General features: G+C 41.8%; 1 protein-coding gene across 6 annotated transcripts in view; it reads right to left on the bottom strand.

The window, feature by feature from the left end:
* ttll5 (tubulin tyrosine ligase-like family, member 5) overlaps nucleotides 1-17673 on the bottom strand; it is a 449168-nt gene that overhangs the window by 235913 nt on the left and 195582 nt on the right. For all 6 annotated transcript variants that reach the window (XM_073039478.1, XM_073039482.1, XM_073039483.1 and 3 more), the window contains 4 exons: nucleotides 16119-16235; nucleotides 14816-14907; nucleotides 14126-14194; nucleotides 6552-6587 (listed from right to left, as the gene is read on the bottom strand). In XM_073039478.1, the coding sequence (XP_072895579.1) occupies nucleotides 6552-6587; nucleotides 14126-14194; nucleotides 14816-14907; nucleotides 16119-16235 (314 nt within the window). The remainder of the gene's footprint in view (nucleotides 1-6551; nucleotides 6588-14125; nucleotides 14195-14815; nucleotides 14908-16118; nucleotides 16236-17673) is intronic.

Genomic DNA, 17673 nt, shown 5'->3' with positions numbered 1-17673 from the left:
GCTAATATACGTTGTGCTACCTTCTGGTCTTTCTTCCACGGCCAACCCGAGTGCCCTAACTGGGTGGCAATGGAGTTGAGCTCCACTAAAGAATTATCTATATCTGCACTTCTTGGCTCTGCACTCCCTAGCAGTCTGCCCAGATCAATAGCTAATCCTCTTGTTAGACACACTTTGCGTATATGGGCTCAGTTTAGGAAATGCTATGGTTTCCAGGGGTTTTCCGTTTCTAGCCCCGTCGCACACAATCACCTTTTTTTACCTACTACGTACGATTCAGCATTCCATGTTTGGTATAGGAAGGGCATTAAACATTTTGAAGATCTTTTCATCGATAATCGCTTCGCTTCTTTTCAGCAGCTCTCTGTTAAGTTCAACCTGCCTAACGCTCACTTTTTCAGATATCTCCAAATCCGACACTTTATTGCTTCTTTAATTCCTAACTTTCCTGAAATGCCTGCGAAAAATGCTATGGACCTATTTCTTTCCATTAATCCACTAGGTAAAGGTTTAATATCAATTATCCGAGATAAACTAGCAGCCTTACGACGGGCCCCTGTGGATAAAATTAAAATGACCTGGGAGCAGGATTTAAATACCTCCTTATCCGAGGAGAGCTGGGACTCAGTTCTCAAATCGGTTAACTCAACCTCTCTTTGTGCTCGCCATTGCCTTTTACAGTTTAAGATTGTTCACAGAGCCCATATGCCTAAATCTAAACTATCTCGATTCTACCCTGGCATTAGCCCGCTCTGTGATAAATGCAAGAGGGGCGTTGCCTCTCTCATCCATATGTACTGGCTCTGTCCTAGCTTGGAGAAATTCTGGAAAGATGTCTTCACTACATTATCGGGTATTCTGAATCAGCACCTAGAACCAAACCCCTTAATTGCTCTGTTCGGTTTTTGGGGCGAGACAGATTTATGTCTGGGTCCGACCAAATGCCGAATACTATCTTTTGCCTCTCTCCTGGCGAGACGCTTGATCCTCCTTAGATGGAGAGATGTTGCCCCACCCACTCATGCGCAATGGCTTAATGACATTATGGCCTGCTTGGACCTCGAAAAAATTCATTATTCAGTTCTTAATTCGGACCTAAAGTTCCATAAGGTCTGGGAACCTTTTATCGAGTACTTTCATAACCTTCCTCCTGACTAGGGTTTTTTTTTCTTCTTTTCGGTCCCTTGCTTTCAGCTCCCTTTTTTTTCTGGTAGTAGGCATTATTATCCTCTGCTGCTAAGTGTATTCACAGTCTGGGAGTTTGACTGTCCTGACCTATACTCTTTATACTGTGTTGTGGTCAGTCTGGAGTTGTTGTTTTTTATCTTGTGTTTTGGGGCTTGGGGAGGACACTAAGCTTACCTGTCTTTAATTTAGGTGCTTTTTTGTTAAATTCTCTTACCTTTGTAGCATATTGTTATTGTACGCTTAATTTTGCACTGTATTAATGCTCCTCATTGGGATTTGGGGTTTTTAATTTGTAAAATGTTTTGAAAAACTAATAAAAAAATGTTTTTAAAAAAAAAATTAAAAAAATTGAGGAGCCACCATTGAGCACTTTCATGAAGCACTGTTGCAAGAAAGCTGCATCCTTCGTGAAGGACCCTCACTACCTAGGCCATGCTCTCTTATTACTGCTGCCATCCGGAAGAAGGTACTCAAACCACAAGGTTCAGGAACAGTTATAACCCCTCAACCACTGGCTCTTAAACCATTTGGGATAACTTCACTCAGCTTCACTTCACCCCGTTACTGAACTGTTCCCACAACCTGTGGACTCACTTTCAAGAACTCCTCATCTTATGTGCTCAATAACTAATGCTTATTTTTTCCTTTTGTATTTGCACATTTTGCTGTCTTTTGAAATTTGATTGTTTGTCCGCCCTGTTTAGTGCAGTCTTTCATTGATTCTATTATATTCCTTGGATTTACTGTGTATGCCTGCAAGAAAATTAATTTTAGGGTTGAAAAAGGTGTACTTTGATAATAAATCTACTTTGAATTTCTCCCAACAGTAGTTGTGTCATCGGCAAATTTATCAATGATGTTTGAGCTGTGCCTAGCCACACTGTCGTGGGTGTAGAGAGGGTAGAGCAGTGGGCTAAGCACGCATCCTTTAGGTGTACCAGTGTTGACTGGAGGAGACATTATTTGTGATCTGCATTGACTGTAGTATCCTGGTGAAGAAGGCAAGGATCCAGTTGCAGAGGGAGATACAGGGGCCCAGGCTTTGGAGCTTGTTGATTAGAATTGACGGTGTGATTGTGTTGAACGCTGCATAGTAATCAGTTATCAGCAGCCTTATATAGGTATTGCTAGAATCCAAGGCCGAGTGGAGAAACAGTGAGACCCCTGTGGTACACCACTAGTCACTAGCAGCTATCCAGTAAAGGCTACCTTTATTCCCACTCTTTGCCTCCTACTAATTAGCCAATGCTTTATCCATGCTAGTATCTTTCCTATAATACCATGGGCTCTTAGCTTGTTAAGCAGCCTTTTATGGCACCTTGTCAAAGGCTTTTTTAAAATCCAAGTACACAACATCCACCAATTCTCCTTTGACAACCCTGCTTGTTATTTGTTCAAAAAATTCCAGAAGATTTGTAAGGCAAGATTTCCCTTGAGGAAACCATGCTGACTACAACCTATTTTATCATGTGCCTCCAAGTACCCCAAAACCAGATCCTTAACAATTGACTCTAATATCTTCCCAACCACTGGGGTCAGATGAACTGGCCTATAATTTCTTTTCTTCTGCCTCTCTCCCTGTTTGAAGAATGGAGTGACATTTGCAATTTTCCATTCCTCCAGAACCATGCTGGAGTCAATTGATTCTTGAAAAGTCATTACCAATGTTTCTACGATCTATTCAGCCACCTCTTTCAGAACCCTGGGGTATATACCAACTAGTCCAGGACACCAACAGACCTTTCAAATTACCAAGAACCTCTCCCTAGTAATGGCAACTTCACACTCCTCTGCCCACTGTCACTCTCGAACTTCTGGTGTACTGCTAGTTTCTTCTATAGTGAAGACAGATGTAAAACACTTTAGTTCATCCACCATTTCCTTGTCCCCATTACTACCTCTCTAGCATAATTTTCCAGTAGCCTAATATCTACCCCCATCTCTCTTTTACACTTTATGTGCTTGAAGAAACTTCTGGTATTTTCTTTCATATTATTGGCCAGGTTACCTTTTCCTTTGTGACTTTTTTCGTTTCCTTTTGTTGGTTTTGAAAAGCTTCCCAATGATGAAATTTCCAACCAATTTTTGCTCTATTACATGCCCTTTTATGTTGGCTTTGACTTTTCTTGTCAGCCATGGTGATGTCGCCCTGCCTTTAGAATATTTCTTCCTCTTTGGGATGTATACATCTTCCACCTTCTGAATTGCTCACAGAAATTCCAGTCATTGCTGCTTTGTCATCATCCCTGCCAGCATTTTTTTCCAATCAATTTTACCTGCTCCTCTCTCATGCCTTAACACACTGTAATACTGATACATCTGACTTTAACTTCTTCTTCTCAAATTGAAGGGTGATTTCTATCATATTATGCTCACTGGTCCCTAGGGGTTTCTTCACCTTAAGATCTCTAAGAAACTGCACAAGATCAAATCCAAAATAGCTGACCCCCTAGTTGAGTCAATGACAAGCTGCTCTAAAAAGCCATCTCGTAGGCATTCTATGAACTCCCACTCTTGGGATCCAGCACCAACCTGATTTTCCTAGTCTATTTGCATATTGAAAACCCCCATGACTGTCGTAACATTGCCCCTTTGACATGCAATTTGTATCTCCCATTGTAATTTGTAGACCGTATCTTCACTAATATTCAGAGGTCTGTATATAACTCCCATCAAGGTCTTTTTACCCTTGCAGTTTCTTGGCTCTCCCCACAGTGATTCAACACCTTCCAACTGTATGTCACTTCTTTCTAATGATTTGATTTCATTTTTACCAACACATTATTACCCTTTCTGCCTACCAGTCCTTTCAATACAATGTGTATCCTTGAACATTAAACACTCAGCTATAATCTTCTTTCAGTCACTACTCTGCGATGCCCATAATGTTATACATGCCAATCTGTAACTGTGCTACAAGTTCATCTACCTTATTCTGTATACTGCACACATTCAAATATAACACCTTCAGTCTTGTATTCACCCTTTTCGATTTCGTTCACCTTTTGCATTGCAACTCATCCTGTTGACTGCAATTTTGCCCTATCATCAGCCTCTCCTTGTTAGCACTCGCACTACACACTGCTTGTAATCCAACTTCCTCATCCTCAGCACTATTAATAATCTTGTTACCATCCCCCTGCCAAATTAGTGGAAACCCTCACAAACAGCTCGAGCATATCTGCCCACAAGTATATTGGTTCCCCTCGGGTTCAGGTGTGATCCATTCCTTTTGTAAAGGTTGTACCTTCCCCAGAAGAGCTCCCAATGATCCATAAGTCTTAACTCCTGTCCCCGAACCAGTTCCTCAGCCACGCATTTATCTGCCATATCATCCTATTCTTACCCTTACTGGTGTGTGGCACAGGCAGCAACGCTGAGATGACTACTCTGGAGGTCCTATTTTTCAGCTTTCTACCTAGCTCTCTAAAATCCCACTTCAGGACCTCCTCACCTTTCCTATCTATATAGCTACCGAAGCTCATTGATTAGTTTTGAGGGGACGATACTATTGAATGCCTGATGTACTCATCTTTGCTGTCCAGATGTTCTAGGGTTTAGCGAAGAGTCAATGAAATAGCTGGAGGTCCACAAATAGGACTGGCTCAAAATCGCTTCTTAGGCAGGAGTTGATATGTTTCATCATTAACCTTTCAAAACACATCATCACAGTGGATATAAGTGCTACTGAATATAGTTATTGAGGCAGGTTACCACATTTTTCTTAGGTACTGGCATAAATGAAGCTTGTTTGAAGTAGGTGGGTACCTCAGATTGCTGAAGCGAGAGGCTAAAGATCTCAGTGAACACTCCATCCAGTTAATCAGCACAGGTCTTTAGTTCCTGGCCAGGGACACCATCAGGTCCAGAGGGTGGGTTCAGCATCCACCTGAAACATTGGTCTCAGAGACTGAAACCACAAGCTCATAGGGGGCTGAGGGTGTTCGTGATGGTTCTCCATGTTTTGATGGTCAAAGCAAACATAAAAGACATTAAACTCACCTGGAAGCAAAGAGTTGTTGTCACCTATGTCAGCTGATTTTACTTTGTAAGAGGTGATGGCATTCACACCAGTCGAGCATCCTTCATTGATTCAAATTTAGTCTGGAATTGCCATTTTGCCTGTGAGATGGCTTTCTGGAGATTGTAACTGGAGAATGATCCAGAGATCATTCATGATGCCAATCAAATCCCATCTCCCTGTACCAGGCCTATAACCTTCCATTCCCTTTCAGTCTTTGTGCCTGACTAAATGTCATTTAAAGTTTACTATCATATCGACTTTCACCACCTCTCCTGATACAGTTTTCTAGACACTTGCACTCTTTACTAAAAAAAGATGTCTCACACATCTACTTTAAACTTTCCCCTTCTCATCTTAAAGCTATACATCCAGTTACTTGGGGCGGCTGCTTATTTGGGACAATGCTTAAAGAATAAAAACTAATTGAGAAAATAGCTGGGATTCCCCTTGTGAATTTGGGATAATATGATACTTTATTGGGACAGGAGATTTGCCAAACAGTTTCTATCCAAATAGTCAGTCACATGCACTTGTGTGCCCATTAGACACTACTCTGTGCTTAGAGTGACAGTTTTTAAATATCATCATTTGTGTGTGGTTCTGTTGAAAAAGCAGTGAATTTTGTTACTGATAAATGGTGAGAAATAAGCAGTAAGACAATTCATAACTGTGTTGCTCACTGCGGTTTCAAAAATTCAGACTTAGAGATGACAGAAGTTGCTGTGTGAAAATGAAATTATTTCATTACTTCAACAAGTTAGGAGCTATGAAGAATTTGAAAATATTGATAATCATCTTGAATGTTACAATGGAAATGAAGATCTGGAGGATGCAATAGTCAAAAGCATTGTATGAAAGCAGTTCATTATCTACATGAGGGGTCTGTGCTGATTTTGTTCATTTACAGTCCATGAAAATAACACAGCAGTGTACACTGAATTCCTCCACCGGTAAGTAATCAGAACTAATACAGTTTTATAGTACTGTAGAGGTATTGGTAGTATTCTAATTTGTTCTGTAATTCATTTAAATACATACATTCTGACTCAGTTAAACAATAGTTTAGATTTTTTTTTTACCTTTTAAAATATTTCCATGAAACTTTGGCTAATTGGGCCAAAATGCACCAGTCCCGATGTGTCCCAATTCAGTGTATCAAGTATATTTGATACTTCCACACTGGGGAAAAGGTTCTAACTACCCTGAGAAGACGATTTAAAAGCAAAAAAAAAGTGAGAGGATGTTGCACTCCTCTGCAAGTTTTGCAATAATGAACTGCTCCATTTTTAAGATCATAACAATTTCTACCAAAGTCTCACACAGTCTGGTACATACTTACCGAGCTCTTGCCAATGCGGCAGGCCTCCTTGCTGCTCTGAAAACAGAAGTGACATGAGATCAACTTGATGCTGCACTCAACTAAAATAGCAAAACACCCTCACTGAAATAGTGAACCAGCACCTCCCCAGAGAGAGCATAAACATGGCTGGAAAAGACACATGCAGAATCATGAGCAGTAAGGAGACTCGGTGTTCCTGGAAATAAGATCACGTAGATGGTAGAGAGGAGGCTACACTTGAACTGCTCTGGGGAAATGACTGCACGAGAGGCTGAATTATCAGTGGGGGAGCACTTTGGGTCCAGTGATCATAATTCTATTGGTTATGGAAAAAAATAGGCCTGGTCCAAAAGCTAAAGTCCTAAATTGGGACAAGCTAATTTTGATGGCATTTATTTATTTCCAGATACAGTGTGGAACAGGCTCTTCCAGCCCAACAAGATGCACCACCCAGTAACCCACCCATTTAATGCTAGTCTAATTACAGGACAATTCACAATGACCAATTAACCTACTAACTGATACATCTTTAGACTGTGGGAGGAAAACGAAGCACCCAGGGGAAACACACAAATTCATGAAGAGGATGTACAAACTCCTTACAGATGGCACCAGAACTTTCCCAGGGCTGAAATGGTTGCCACAAGAGGACACAGGTTTAAGGTGCTGGGGAGTATGTACAGAGGAGATGTCAGGGTAAGTTTTTTACGCAGAGAATGATGAGTGCGTGAAATGGGCTGCCCGCAGCGGTGGTGGAGGTGGACATGATAGGGTCTTTTAAGAGACTTTTGGGTAGGTACATGGAGCTCAGAAAAATAGGTTATGAGTAAGCCTAGTAATTTCTAAGGTAGGGACGTGTTCGGCACAACTTTGTGGGCCGAAGGGCCTATATTGTGCTGTAGGTTTTCTATGTTTCTAAACAAATCTACAGGCTATATTTATGTCACACCTCATTAAAGAAAGGTTGACTGGGAGAGGCTTTTAAAATTGAGATAAGCTGATTCAGGCCCAACATGTTTCCGTTAGAATGGGGGCAAAAGTAGGAAACTCTGGAAGTCACAGAACATCGAGGATATCCTGATCAAGGATCAGGATAAAGGACAAGGCATTTGTCAGCTATAGGCAGCCAGTAACAAACATCTGCTGATGAATGTAAGAGATGTGGGGATACACTTATAACCATATAACAATTACAGCACAGAAACCGGCCATCTTGGCCCTTCTAGTCCGTGCCGAACGCTTACTCTCACCTAGTCCCACTGGCCCGCACTCAGCCCATAACCCTCCATTCCTTTCCTGTCCATATACCTATCCAATTTTACTTTAAAATGACAATACCGAACCTGCCTCTACCACTTCTACTGGAAGCTCATTCCACACAGCTACCACTCTCTGAGTAAAGAAATTTCCCCTTGTTTTACCCTTAAACTTTTGCCCCCTAACTCTCAACTCTTGTCCTTATAAGTCAGGATGGCACAAAGAGGATATGAGACAGCTTTGGCAGATAAGGTAAAGAGGAATCTACAATTACAGTATATTAAGAGCTAAAGAGAAACTAAAGACAGAATGGGCCTCTTTAAAGATCAATCAATTTATATGTGGTGGTACAGGATATGGGCAAGATGTTAAATCATCTTTCTCATCTTTATTATCTATAGATCCCTCAAAGTTGCCATGCAAGTTGATAGTGCGATTAAGAAAGTGTATGGTGTATTGGTCTTCATTAGTTGGGGGGTTGAGTTCAAGAGCTCTGAGGTAATGTTTCAGTTCTATGAAACTGAGATTAGACTACACTTATTGTGTTCCGTTCTGGTTGTCTCATTATAGAAAGATTGTGGAAACTTTAGAGAGGGTGCAGAGGAGATTTACCAGGATGTTGCCTGGATTAGAGAGCATGCCTTATGAAGATAAATTGAGCAAGCTAAGGCTTTTCTCCCTGAAGCAAAGGAGGATGAAAGGTGACGATATATGTGTACAAAATGACAAGAAGCTTTGAGTGTATAGCCAGAGACTTTTTCCAAGGGTGGAAATGGCTAACACAAGCAGCATAAGTTTAAGGTGATTGGAGGAAAGTATAGGGGGAATGTCAGAAGCATTTTTTTTTACAGAATGGTGGGTGCATAGAACACCCTACCAGGGGTGGCACAAACACAGAAATATCAGGGACAATTAACCCTATTGACAAACTTCAACTCATTCAGAACACTGCTGTGGGACCAGAGTACATTATAGAACTTTTAGCGTTTTATAATCCTGCTCAAGCTCTCAGGTCTTCTCCCACTGATCTCTTAAATTTAAACAATCTCTCTCAAAAGATAATTGGCAGGTCAGTTTTTTTTTGAACTATGCTCCTAAACTGTGAAATTCAATACCTAAAACCATAAGGGATGCAGATTCTGTTGAGACTTTTAAACACCAACTTAAAACCTATTTATTTAACCTTGCTTTTAACTGACACCTTTTTGACTTTTATTTTCACATTTATTTTTTTGTTCTATTTTCATGTTTGTGTTTTTATCCCACTGTAAAGCACTTTGAACTACATCATCTGAATGAAAAGCATTCTATAAATAAAGTTATTATTTAAGAGCAACACGAGTGAATCTGCAGATGCTGGAAATACATAAAAACACAAAACGCTAGCAGAACTCAGCAGGCCAGACAGCATATATGGGAGGAGGTAGGGACGACGTTACTGATGAAGGGTTTCGGCCCGAAATGTCGTCCCTACCTCCTCCCATATATGCTGTCTGGCCTGCTGAGTTCTGCCAGCATTTTGTGTTTTTATTATTTAAGAAACTCTTAGATAGGCTCATGGATGATAGAAAAATGGAGTGCTCTGTAGGAGGGAAGGGTTAGATTGATCTTAGAGTAGTTAAAAGGTTGGCACAAAATTATGGGCCGAAGGACCTGTACTATACTGTGCTATGTTCTATTATCTTGGAACAATTTATGGAGGCTTAAAGTATTAAAGGAAGAGAATAGTGATATACTGAAAGACAACAATATTATGAAAGAGGAGGTGCTGGCAGTCTTGAAGTGCATAAAAGTGAATAATTCCCTGGGGCCTGACTGAGTGTATCCTAGGAAGAAAATGCAGGGGCCCTTACAGAGAATTTTGTATCTTCCTTAGCTGTGAGTGAGATACTAGAAGATTGGACGGTGGCTAACGTTGTTCCTTAAGAAAGGCTGTAAGAATAAGTGAAGGAACCACAGACCGATTAGCCTAACATCAGAGGTGGGAAAGTTACTGGAGTGGGATTCATAGAACATAGAACATAGAATAGTACAGCACATTACAGGCCCTTCGGCCCACAATGTTGTGCCGACCTTCAAACCCTGCCTCCCATATAACCCCCCACCTTAAATTCCTCCATATACCTGCCTAGTAGTCTCTTAAATTTCACTAGTTTATCTGCCTCCACCACTGACTCAGGCAGTGCATTCCACGCACCAACCACTCTCTGAGTGAAAAACCTTCCTCTAATATCCCCCTTGAACTCCCTCCCCTTACCTTAAAGCCATGTCCTCTTGTACTGAGCAGTGGTGCCCTGGGAAAGAGGCGCTGGCTGTCCACTCTGTCTATTCCTCTTAATATCTTGAACACCTCTATCATGTCTCCTCTCATCCTCCTTCTCTCCAAAGAGTAAAGCCCTAGCTCCCTTAATCTATGATCATAATCCATACTCTCTAAACCAGGCAGCATCCTGGTAAATCTCCTCTGTACCCTTTCCAATGCTTCCACATCCTTCCTATAGTGAAGCGACCAGAACTGGACACAGTACTCTAAGTGTGGCCTAACTAAAGTTTTATACAGCTGCATCATTACATCACAACTCTTAAACTCTATCCCTCGACTTATGAAAGCTAACACCCCATAAGCTTTCTTAACTACCCTATCTACCTGTGAGGAACCTTTCAGGGATCTGTGGACATGTACCCCCAGATCCCTCTGCTCCTCCACACTACCAAGTATCCTGCCATTTACTTAGTACTCTGCCTTGGAGTTTGTCCTTCCAAAGTGTACCACCTCACACTTCTCTGGGTTGAACTCCATCTGCCACTTCTCAGCCCACTTCTGCATCCTATCAATGTCTCCCTGCAATCTTTGACAATCCTCTACAATATCTACAACACCACTAGTCACAACCCACCAATCTGAATGTACTCCCTCCACCACGACCCTCTGCCTTCTGCAGGCAAGCCAATTCTGAATCCACCTGGCCAAACTTCCCTAGATCCCATGCCTTCTGACTTTCTGAATAAGCCTACCATGTGGAACCTTGTCAAATGCCTTACTAAAATCCATGTAGATCACATCTACTACACTACCCTCATCTATATGCCTGGTCACCTCCTCAAAGAACTCTATCAGGTTTGTTAGGCATGATCTGCCCTTCACAAAACCATGCTGACTGTCCCTGATCAGACCATGATTCTCTAACTGCCCATAGATCCTATCTCTAAGAATCTTTTCCAACAGCTTTCCCACCACAGACATAAGGCTCACTGCTCTATAATTAGCTGGACTATCCCTACTACCTTTTTTGAACAAGGGGACAACATTCACCTCCCTCCAATCCTCCGGTACCATTCCCGTGGACAATGAGGATATAAAGATCCCAGCCAGAGGTTCAGCAATCTCTTCCCTTGCCTCGTGGAGCAGCCTGGAGAATATTCCGTCAGGCCCCGGGGACTTATCCGTCCTAATGTAGTTTAACAACTCCAACACCTACTCTCCCTTAATATTAACATGCTCCAGAACATCAACCTCACTCATATTGTCTTCACCGTCATCAAGTTCCCTCTCACTGGTAAATACCGAAGAGAAGTATTCATTGAGGACCTCGCTCACTTCCACAGCCTCCAGGCACATCTTCCCACTTTTATCTCTAATTGGTCCTACCTTCACACCTGTCATCCTTTTGTTCTTCACATAATTGAAGAATGCCTTGGGGTTTTCCTTTACCCTACTCGCCAAGGCCTTCTCATGCCCCCTTCTTGCTCTTCTCAGCCCCTTCTTAAGCTCCTTTCTTGCTACCCTATACTCAATAGACCCATCTAATCCTTGCTTCCTAAACCTCGTGTATGCTGCCTTCTTCCACCTTACTAGATTTTCCACTTCACTTGTCACCCATGGTTCCTTCACCCTACCATTCTTTATCTTCCTCACCGGGTCAAATTTATCCCTAACATCCTGCAAGATATCCCTAAACATTGACCACAATTCCCTGCAAAAACATCATCTCAATTCACACCCGCAAGTTCTAGCCTTATAGCCTCATAATTTGCCCTTCCCCAATTAAAAATGTTCCTGTCCTCTCTGATTCTATCCTTTTCCATGATAATACTAAAGGTAATGGAGCGGTGATCACTGTCCCCCAGATGCTCTCCCACTGACAGATCTGTGACCTGACCCGGTTTGTTACCTAATACTAGACCTAGTATGGCATTCCCCCTAGTCGGCCTGTCAACTTAATGTGACAGGAATCCATCCTGGACACACTTAACAAACTCTGCCCCATCTAAACCTTTCTGAGAAATGGGAGCTAGCAACATCTGAAAAGGCTAAGGGCTGACTGGGGATAGACAGTATGGCTCTATGCATAAAGAATCTCATCTCACAAATTCAATTAAGTCTTTTTTAAAGAGGTGACCAAGAGGATGACAGTAGACATTATCTACATGGATTTTAGCAAGGCTTTTGACATGTTCCTCATGATAAACTGGTCCAGAAGTTGGCATAGGGTCCAGGGTGAACTAGTAAACTGGATACAAAATTTGCTTAGCAGAAGGAGGATGAAAGTTTGACATGGAGTTAGGCAGCAGGGAAAAAGGCCCCTACCCGATTCCTTCTTCCAACTAAGAATACAATTGAAGCTAGTTCATTTACCCATGTTTGGCTTACATACCTCTAAACAGGGGTTCTCAACTTTTTTTATGCCGTGTCCCCTACCATTAACCATGGACCCCAGGTTGGGAACCCCTGCTCTAAACCTTTGCTATCCATGAACATGTCCAAAAGTCTTTCAAGTGTAAGAATTCTCTGATCTGTTTTAAAATTTTCCACTATTACCTTAAAACTATGCTCCTCTAGAGTCATAGAACACTATAGCACAGAAAAAGGCCCTTCTGAGAAACCGAACTATCCATGCTGAACCATTAATCTGCCTTGTGCCATCAAGCTATCGCACCCAAATATCGCTCTCCGAACCCTCCCATCCTTGCACATATCCAAATTTCTCTGAAATGTTGAAATCAACCTCGCATCTACTTCCACTGACAGCTTGTTTCACACTCTGAACATCCTCTAAATGAAGAAATTTCCCCCTTTTGTTGTTCCTCTTAAACATTTCACCTAGTTCTAGTCTCACCCAACCTCAATGAAAAAAGCCTGCTTGTATCTACCTGATCTATAACCCTCATAATTTTGTATACCTCTATCAAATGTCCCCTCATTCTCCTACACTCTAGGGAATATAGTCCTAACCTATTCCTTTCCTTATAACTCAGGTTCTCAAGTTCCAACAACATCCTTGTAAATTTTCCCTGCACTCTTTTAATTGTAAAAACATCTTTCCTGTACACAGGTGACTAGAATTGCACAGAATATAAATAAAGCCTCACCAATGCCTAATACTTCAACATTACATCCCAACTCCTGTGCTCAATACTTCGATATATGAAGGCCAACGTGCCAAAAGCTTTATTTGCAACTCTTCTCTACCCGTGATGCCACTTTCAAGGAATTATGGATCTGTATTCCCAAGTCTCTTTGTTCTACTGCACTCACCATGCAAGATCTATCCTGGCTGGTCCTCCCAAAGTGCAACACCTCACACTTATCTACACCATATTTCATCTACCATTTTCAGCCTAATTTTCCAGTTGATCCAGATCCTGCTGCAAGCTTTGATAGCCCTCCTCGCAGTTCACTACACTCCTAATCTTGGTGTCAACCACAAATTTGCTAGGTCAGTTTACCACATTATCTAGATCATTGATATAGATGGCAAACAACAATGCACCCAGCACCGAACCATGTGGCACACCACTAGCCACGGGTCTCCAGTCAGAGAGGCAACCATGTACTACCACTCTCTAGATCCTTCCATGAAGTTAATGTCCAACCCTATTTACTACCTCAACTTGAATGCCAAGCAACCAAATCTTCTTGATCAACTTCCCATGTACGAGCTAGGTCTTGCTGAAGTCCACATAGACGACAGTGACTATCTTGCCTTCATCACCTAATTTTATAAAATTAGAGAAAATCTTATAGAAAAATTCTGTAAGATCGCCGAGACACAACCTACTGTATACAAAGCTATGCACTAAGGGAGTCCAGTTTAAGATTCCCTTCCCCTGCAAAAAGCACTGTAATAATCTAACATATCTATGTCCCTCATGAGGGCACCCCTCAACCTTTTATGCTCCGGGGAAAATAGTCCCAACCTCTCTAGTGTTTCCTTATGACTCAATCCTGGTGAGGCTGAACCTCCAGAAGAAGGAAACCTGTACCCAATGAGGTCAGTAGGAAGCCTGTAAACATTCACTTTCTCTCCCAAACATACCCTTGCTTGTCTGCAAATAGACACTCTGCCAGCATGTAGTTCAGGGTGGTTTTATGCTCCAGAAATTGCCTGTGGATCAGTAAGAGACAATGTTAAGACAAGAACAGGACAGAAAGCAATAATTCTCAGATCTAATCATGGGTCTCCTGGTGGGGGCTTGCTAATGGCACTCCATTTTTAATCCTTCATACGTGTGTTGATGGACTTTACCACCCCTATTTGAGGACATAGTGCTGGATACCCCCTCTGTCTGGATCAGATAGTTTCCTCACTCACTTCGATAGTTAACCCAATCAGTATGGCATGGGGTCTTATGCAGTGCCTTTGGGAATGGTGGACTCCCTACCAAGGACATCAAACCCTACCGAGGTCATGTTGACATTGCTCGGATTCTTCCTTCAAGAGCAGAGCACTAGTCACGTACTGTAGCTCCAGCTTAAGCAATCACAGTGACAAACCCAACCTAACAGATTCCTCCAATATGGGAAATGAGCTAATGCTTGAGTAGATCAAGGACTATTTGAACCACAATAATGGCACAATACTGACCCATGTGAGCTTGCCCCATTTCATCTCTGACCTTAGAATATCAAATCTGGCATTACACATGGAAAGGAATGTGTAAACAAAGGTTCTCACATCTGCACATTTCCTCTCCAGAAAACATTTCAGCACCTTTGCTGGCCTCACCCATAAGATTCCCAGCTGTCAGCCGTTGGAAAGATTCGTATGAAACCACCTTTTCTCTCATTCTCTTCCATTGTACGACGCACAACTTTTATCTGTGGAGAGAATGAGGTATCAGAATGACAGAAGGTAGAGGTGCAGTACAGGAGGACAGTACACAGGAGACCGGGGCAGCAGCACCAGAGGATATGCACAGAACGCTAGTACACGGAATTTTTATTGGGAGGTACCTGATTGTCAGTGTGGACCGAAATCTAGGGATTAACCAGCCTGATTTATGCCGAAAGGGTTCAAGTACCAAGATTCAGGAGAGATAAAGGAGATTGTTTATTTTTATTTAGTGATACAGTCCAACTTGGTAATGGCCCTCCTGGCCCAAAGAGCCTGCATCACCCAATTACACCCATGTGACCAATTAACCAACTAATCCATATGCCTTTCAATATGGGAGGAAACTGGAGTACCGGGAGAAAACCCAGGCAGTCACAGAGAGAACATACAAACTCCTTACAGTCAGAGGCAGGAACTGAACCTGGGTCACTTGTGCTTTAAAGTGTTACACAAACTGCTATACTACCGTGCTGCTACTATGTTGCTGGGTTAATGAGAAAAGGTAGGGCTGACAGATATGGCATGAGGCCTTGTCTATTATGGAACTTAAAGGAATATGGTATGAACAAGATAAAATCAAGTGAATTCTTTTATCACTGCCACCCATTTTCCCCCACATCCCTCAATTCATTTTCACATTTGGAGCAGATAGATTTGTCCCAGCAGTAGCTACCTACACTAAAAGCTTATTGAGCATATTTGTTTCCTATTTCTATGGGAAGGCACACACAGCAGGACTCTGTAAGTAGCATCAAGGCAAATAGCATGGCTTTAGTAGTGGTGGCTAGGAGTGGAATAGGCAAGGTTACTAAGAGAACCTATCTACACGGCTTAAAGAGATGTGTAGGGATCTTCTACAGCCAACTAAACTTTCAGGCAAGGCCATGGTGTGATTCCTAAATGACAGCACATCCAACAGAACAGCACTCCTTTAGCACAGACCCCCAGATAGACCAAAGGTCTACTGGATGTACAAATTCACAGCTTTACAAAATTCAACTACTCCCTAATTTGAATCAAAGTTCCCTCTGCTATTTAGCATGCCCGGGCTGGATTATTCCATGGTTTGCAATGCAACCAACAATCACTGGCATGCACTTAAAATCAACTTCTTCATATACCTTCAGTTTGGTTCCTGACAGCACAGACCTCTGAATGCTGTGCCCAGCTGCTGGCACCTTTCTCCGTTACTCACCTCCTCCATGGTTAGTCTCAAGGTGTTTAATCTTTGTCCTTCGCGTGGTCTCTCCTTGCCAGACGATGTCCTGCTTTTAACCTCAGTGTTGTTAGCTGACACAGACCGTAGCTGCCGCTGTAAGTTTTTCAAGAATATCAAATGTTTAATATATTGTGGTGAAGGGTGCCAACAAGAGTTGGTTGATCTGAAACATCAGCTCCATTTCTTTTTCCACAGACACTGCCTGACCTGTTGAGCATTTTCAGAATCTGCAGTTGTTTTTAATATAATGTGATGATAAGTTCTTAAGTCTACATAACATCAGTTTCTAATCGTTGAGACTTAGTTCCTAAGAACTATTTAAACAAATCAAGGAAGTAGTGCACTTATAGCCTGATCCCCAACCAAAGTTTCTCCTGACAAGTTGAGGCTCCTTCATCATAAAATTAATTCTTAAAATGGGCCACATAGAGAACAGAGAAGGGAAACATTGAGATTCAGAAAATAAGAGCAAGACTGCAATTCTGCGCTTTAAGCTTTCTCAAAGTCAAAATCAAGTTTGATGTCATGTGCACAAGACCATCTCTGCATAAATGCAGTGAAAAAACCTACTTGCAGCAGCATCACAGGCACATAGCATCAGACAAGCAGTATCCACAAGAAAACACACTATATACATATTTTTGCAAGACAGAATACAATTAGAACAAAAAATGTCTATTGTTGTGCAAAGTGGTTATACTGTTGCTATACTGAGGAAATGATTTGTAATATGCAGATTGATTCAAGAACGGGATTGGAATAAGCTGCAGAGGGTTGTAAACTGAACCAGCTTCATCATGGGAATGACCTTCACCATCACAAACATCTTTAAAAGGTGGTGTGTCAAGATGGAGACATCCATCATTAGGGACATCACCATTCAGATTGTGCTTCTTCTCATTACTACCATCAGAGAGGAGGTATAGGAGCCTGAAGACACACATTCAACATTTCAGGAACAGTTTCTTCCCGTCTGCCACCAGATTTTTGAACAGTCCAGAATCCATAAGCACTACCTCACTATTTTGCTCCCTTTTTCCTCTACTTATTTATGATTTATATTTCTCATTGTAACTTAATGTAATGTTTATTCCCCTGAATAGATGCTGCCTGACTTGTTGAGTTCCTCCAGCATTTGTTGCTGAAGATTTCTAGTATTTGCAGAATTGCTTGAATTTATGTTAGAATTTCATTCACTTTCTGAAAACAAAACCTATGCTACAGAGAACTCCACAAGAATGTACATTGAAGGCTCCAGGTAGCCTGTGCTGGGGCTAATATTCCACATGAGTCTTCCATCCTTCTATCTGCTTCTCTCACTTATCTTTCCTCTTTCCAGGAAAGAAAGGGTTACTGTACATCTGGCAGTGCTTGGGCTGTTTTGCCTGAAGTTTGGGAGAATGAGGGGGGATCTCATAGAAACATTCAGAATGTTAAAAGGCCTTAACAGATTAGATATAGCAAAGTTATTTCCCACAGTAGGGAATTCTAGGACAAGAGGGCGTGACTTCAGGATTAAAGGACATCCTTT

Source organism: Hemitrygon akajei, chromosome 3 (genome assembly GCF_048418815.1).
Source record: "Hemitrygon akajei chromosome 3, sHemAka1.3, whole genome shotgun sequence".
Taxonomy (NCBI): domain Eukaryota; kingdom Metazoa; phylum Chordata; class Chondrichthyes; order Myliobatiformes; family Dasyatidae; genus Hemitrygon; species Hemitrygon akajei.
This window is presented reverse-complemented; position numbering and strand designations above follow the sequence as displayed.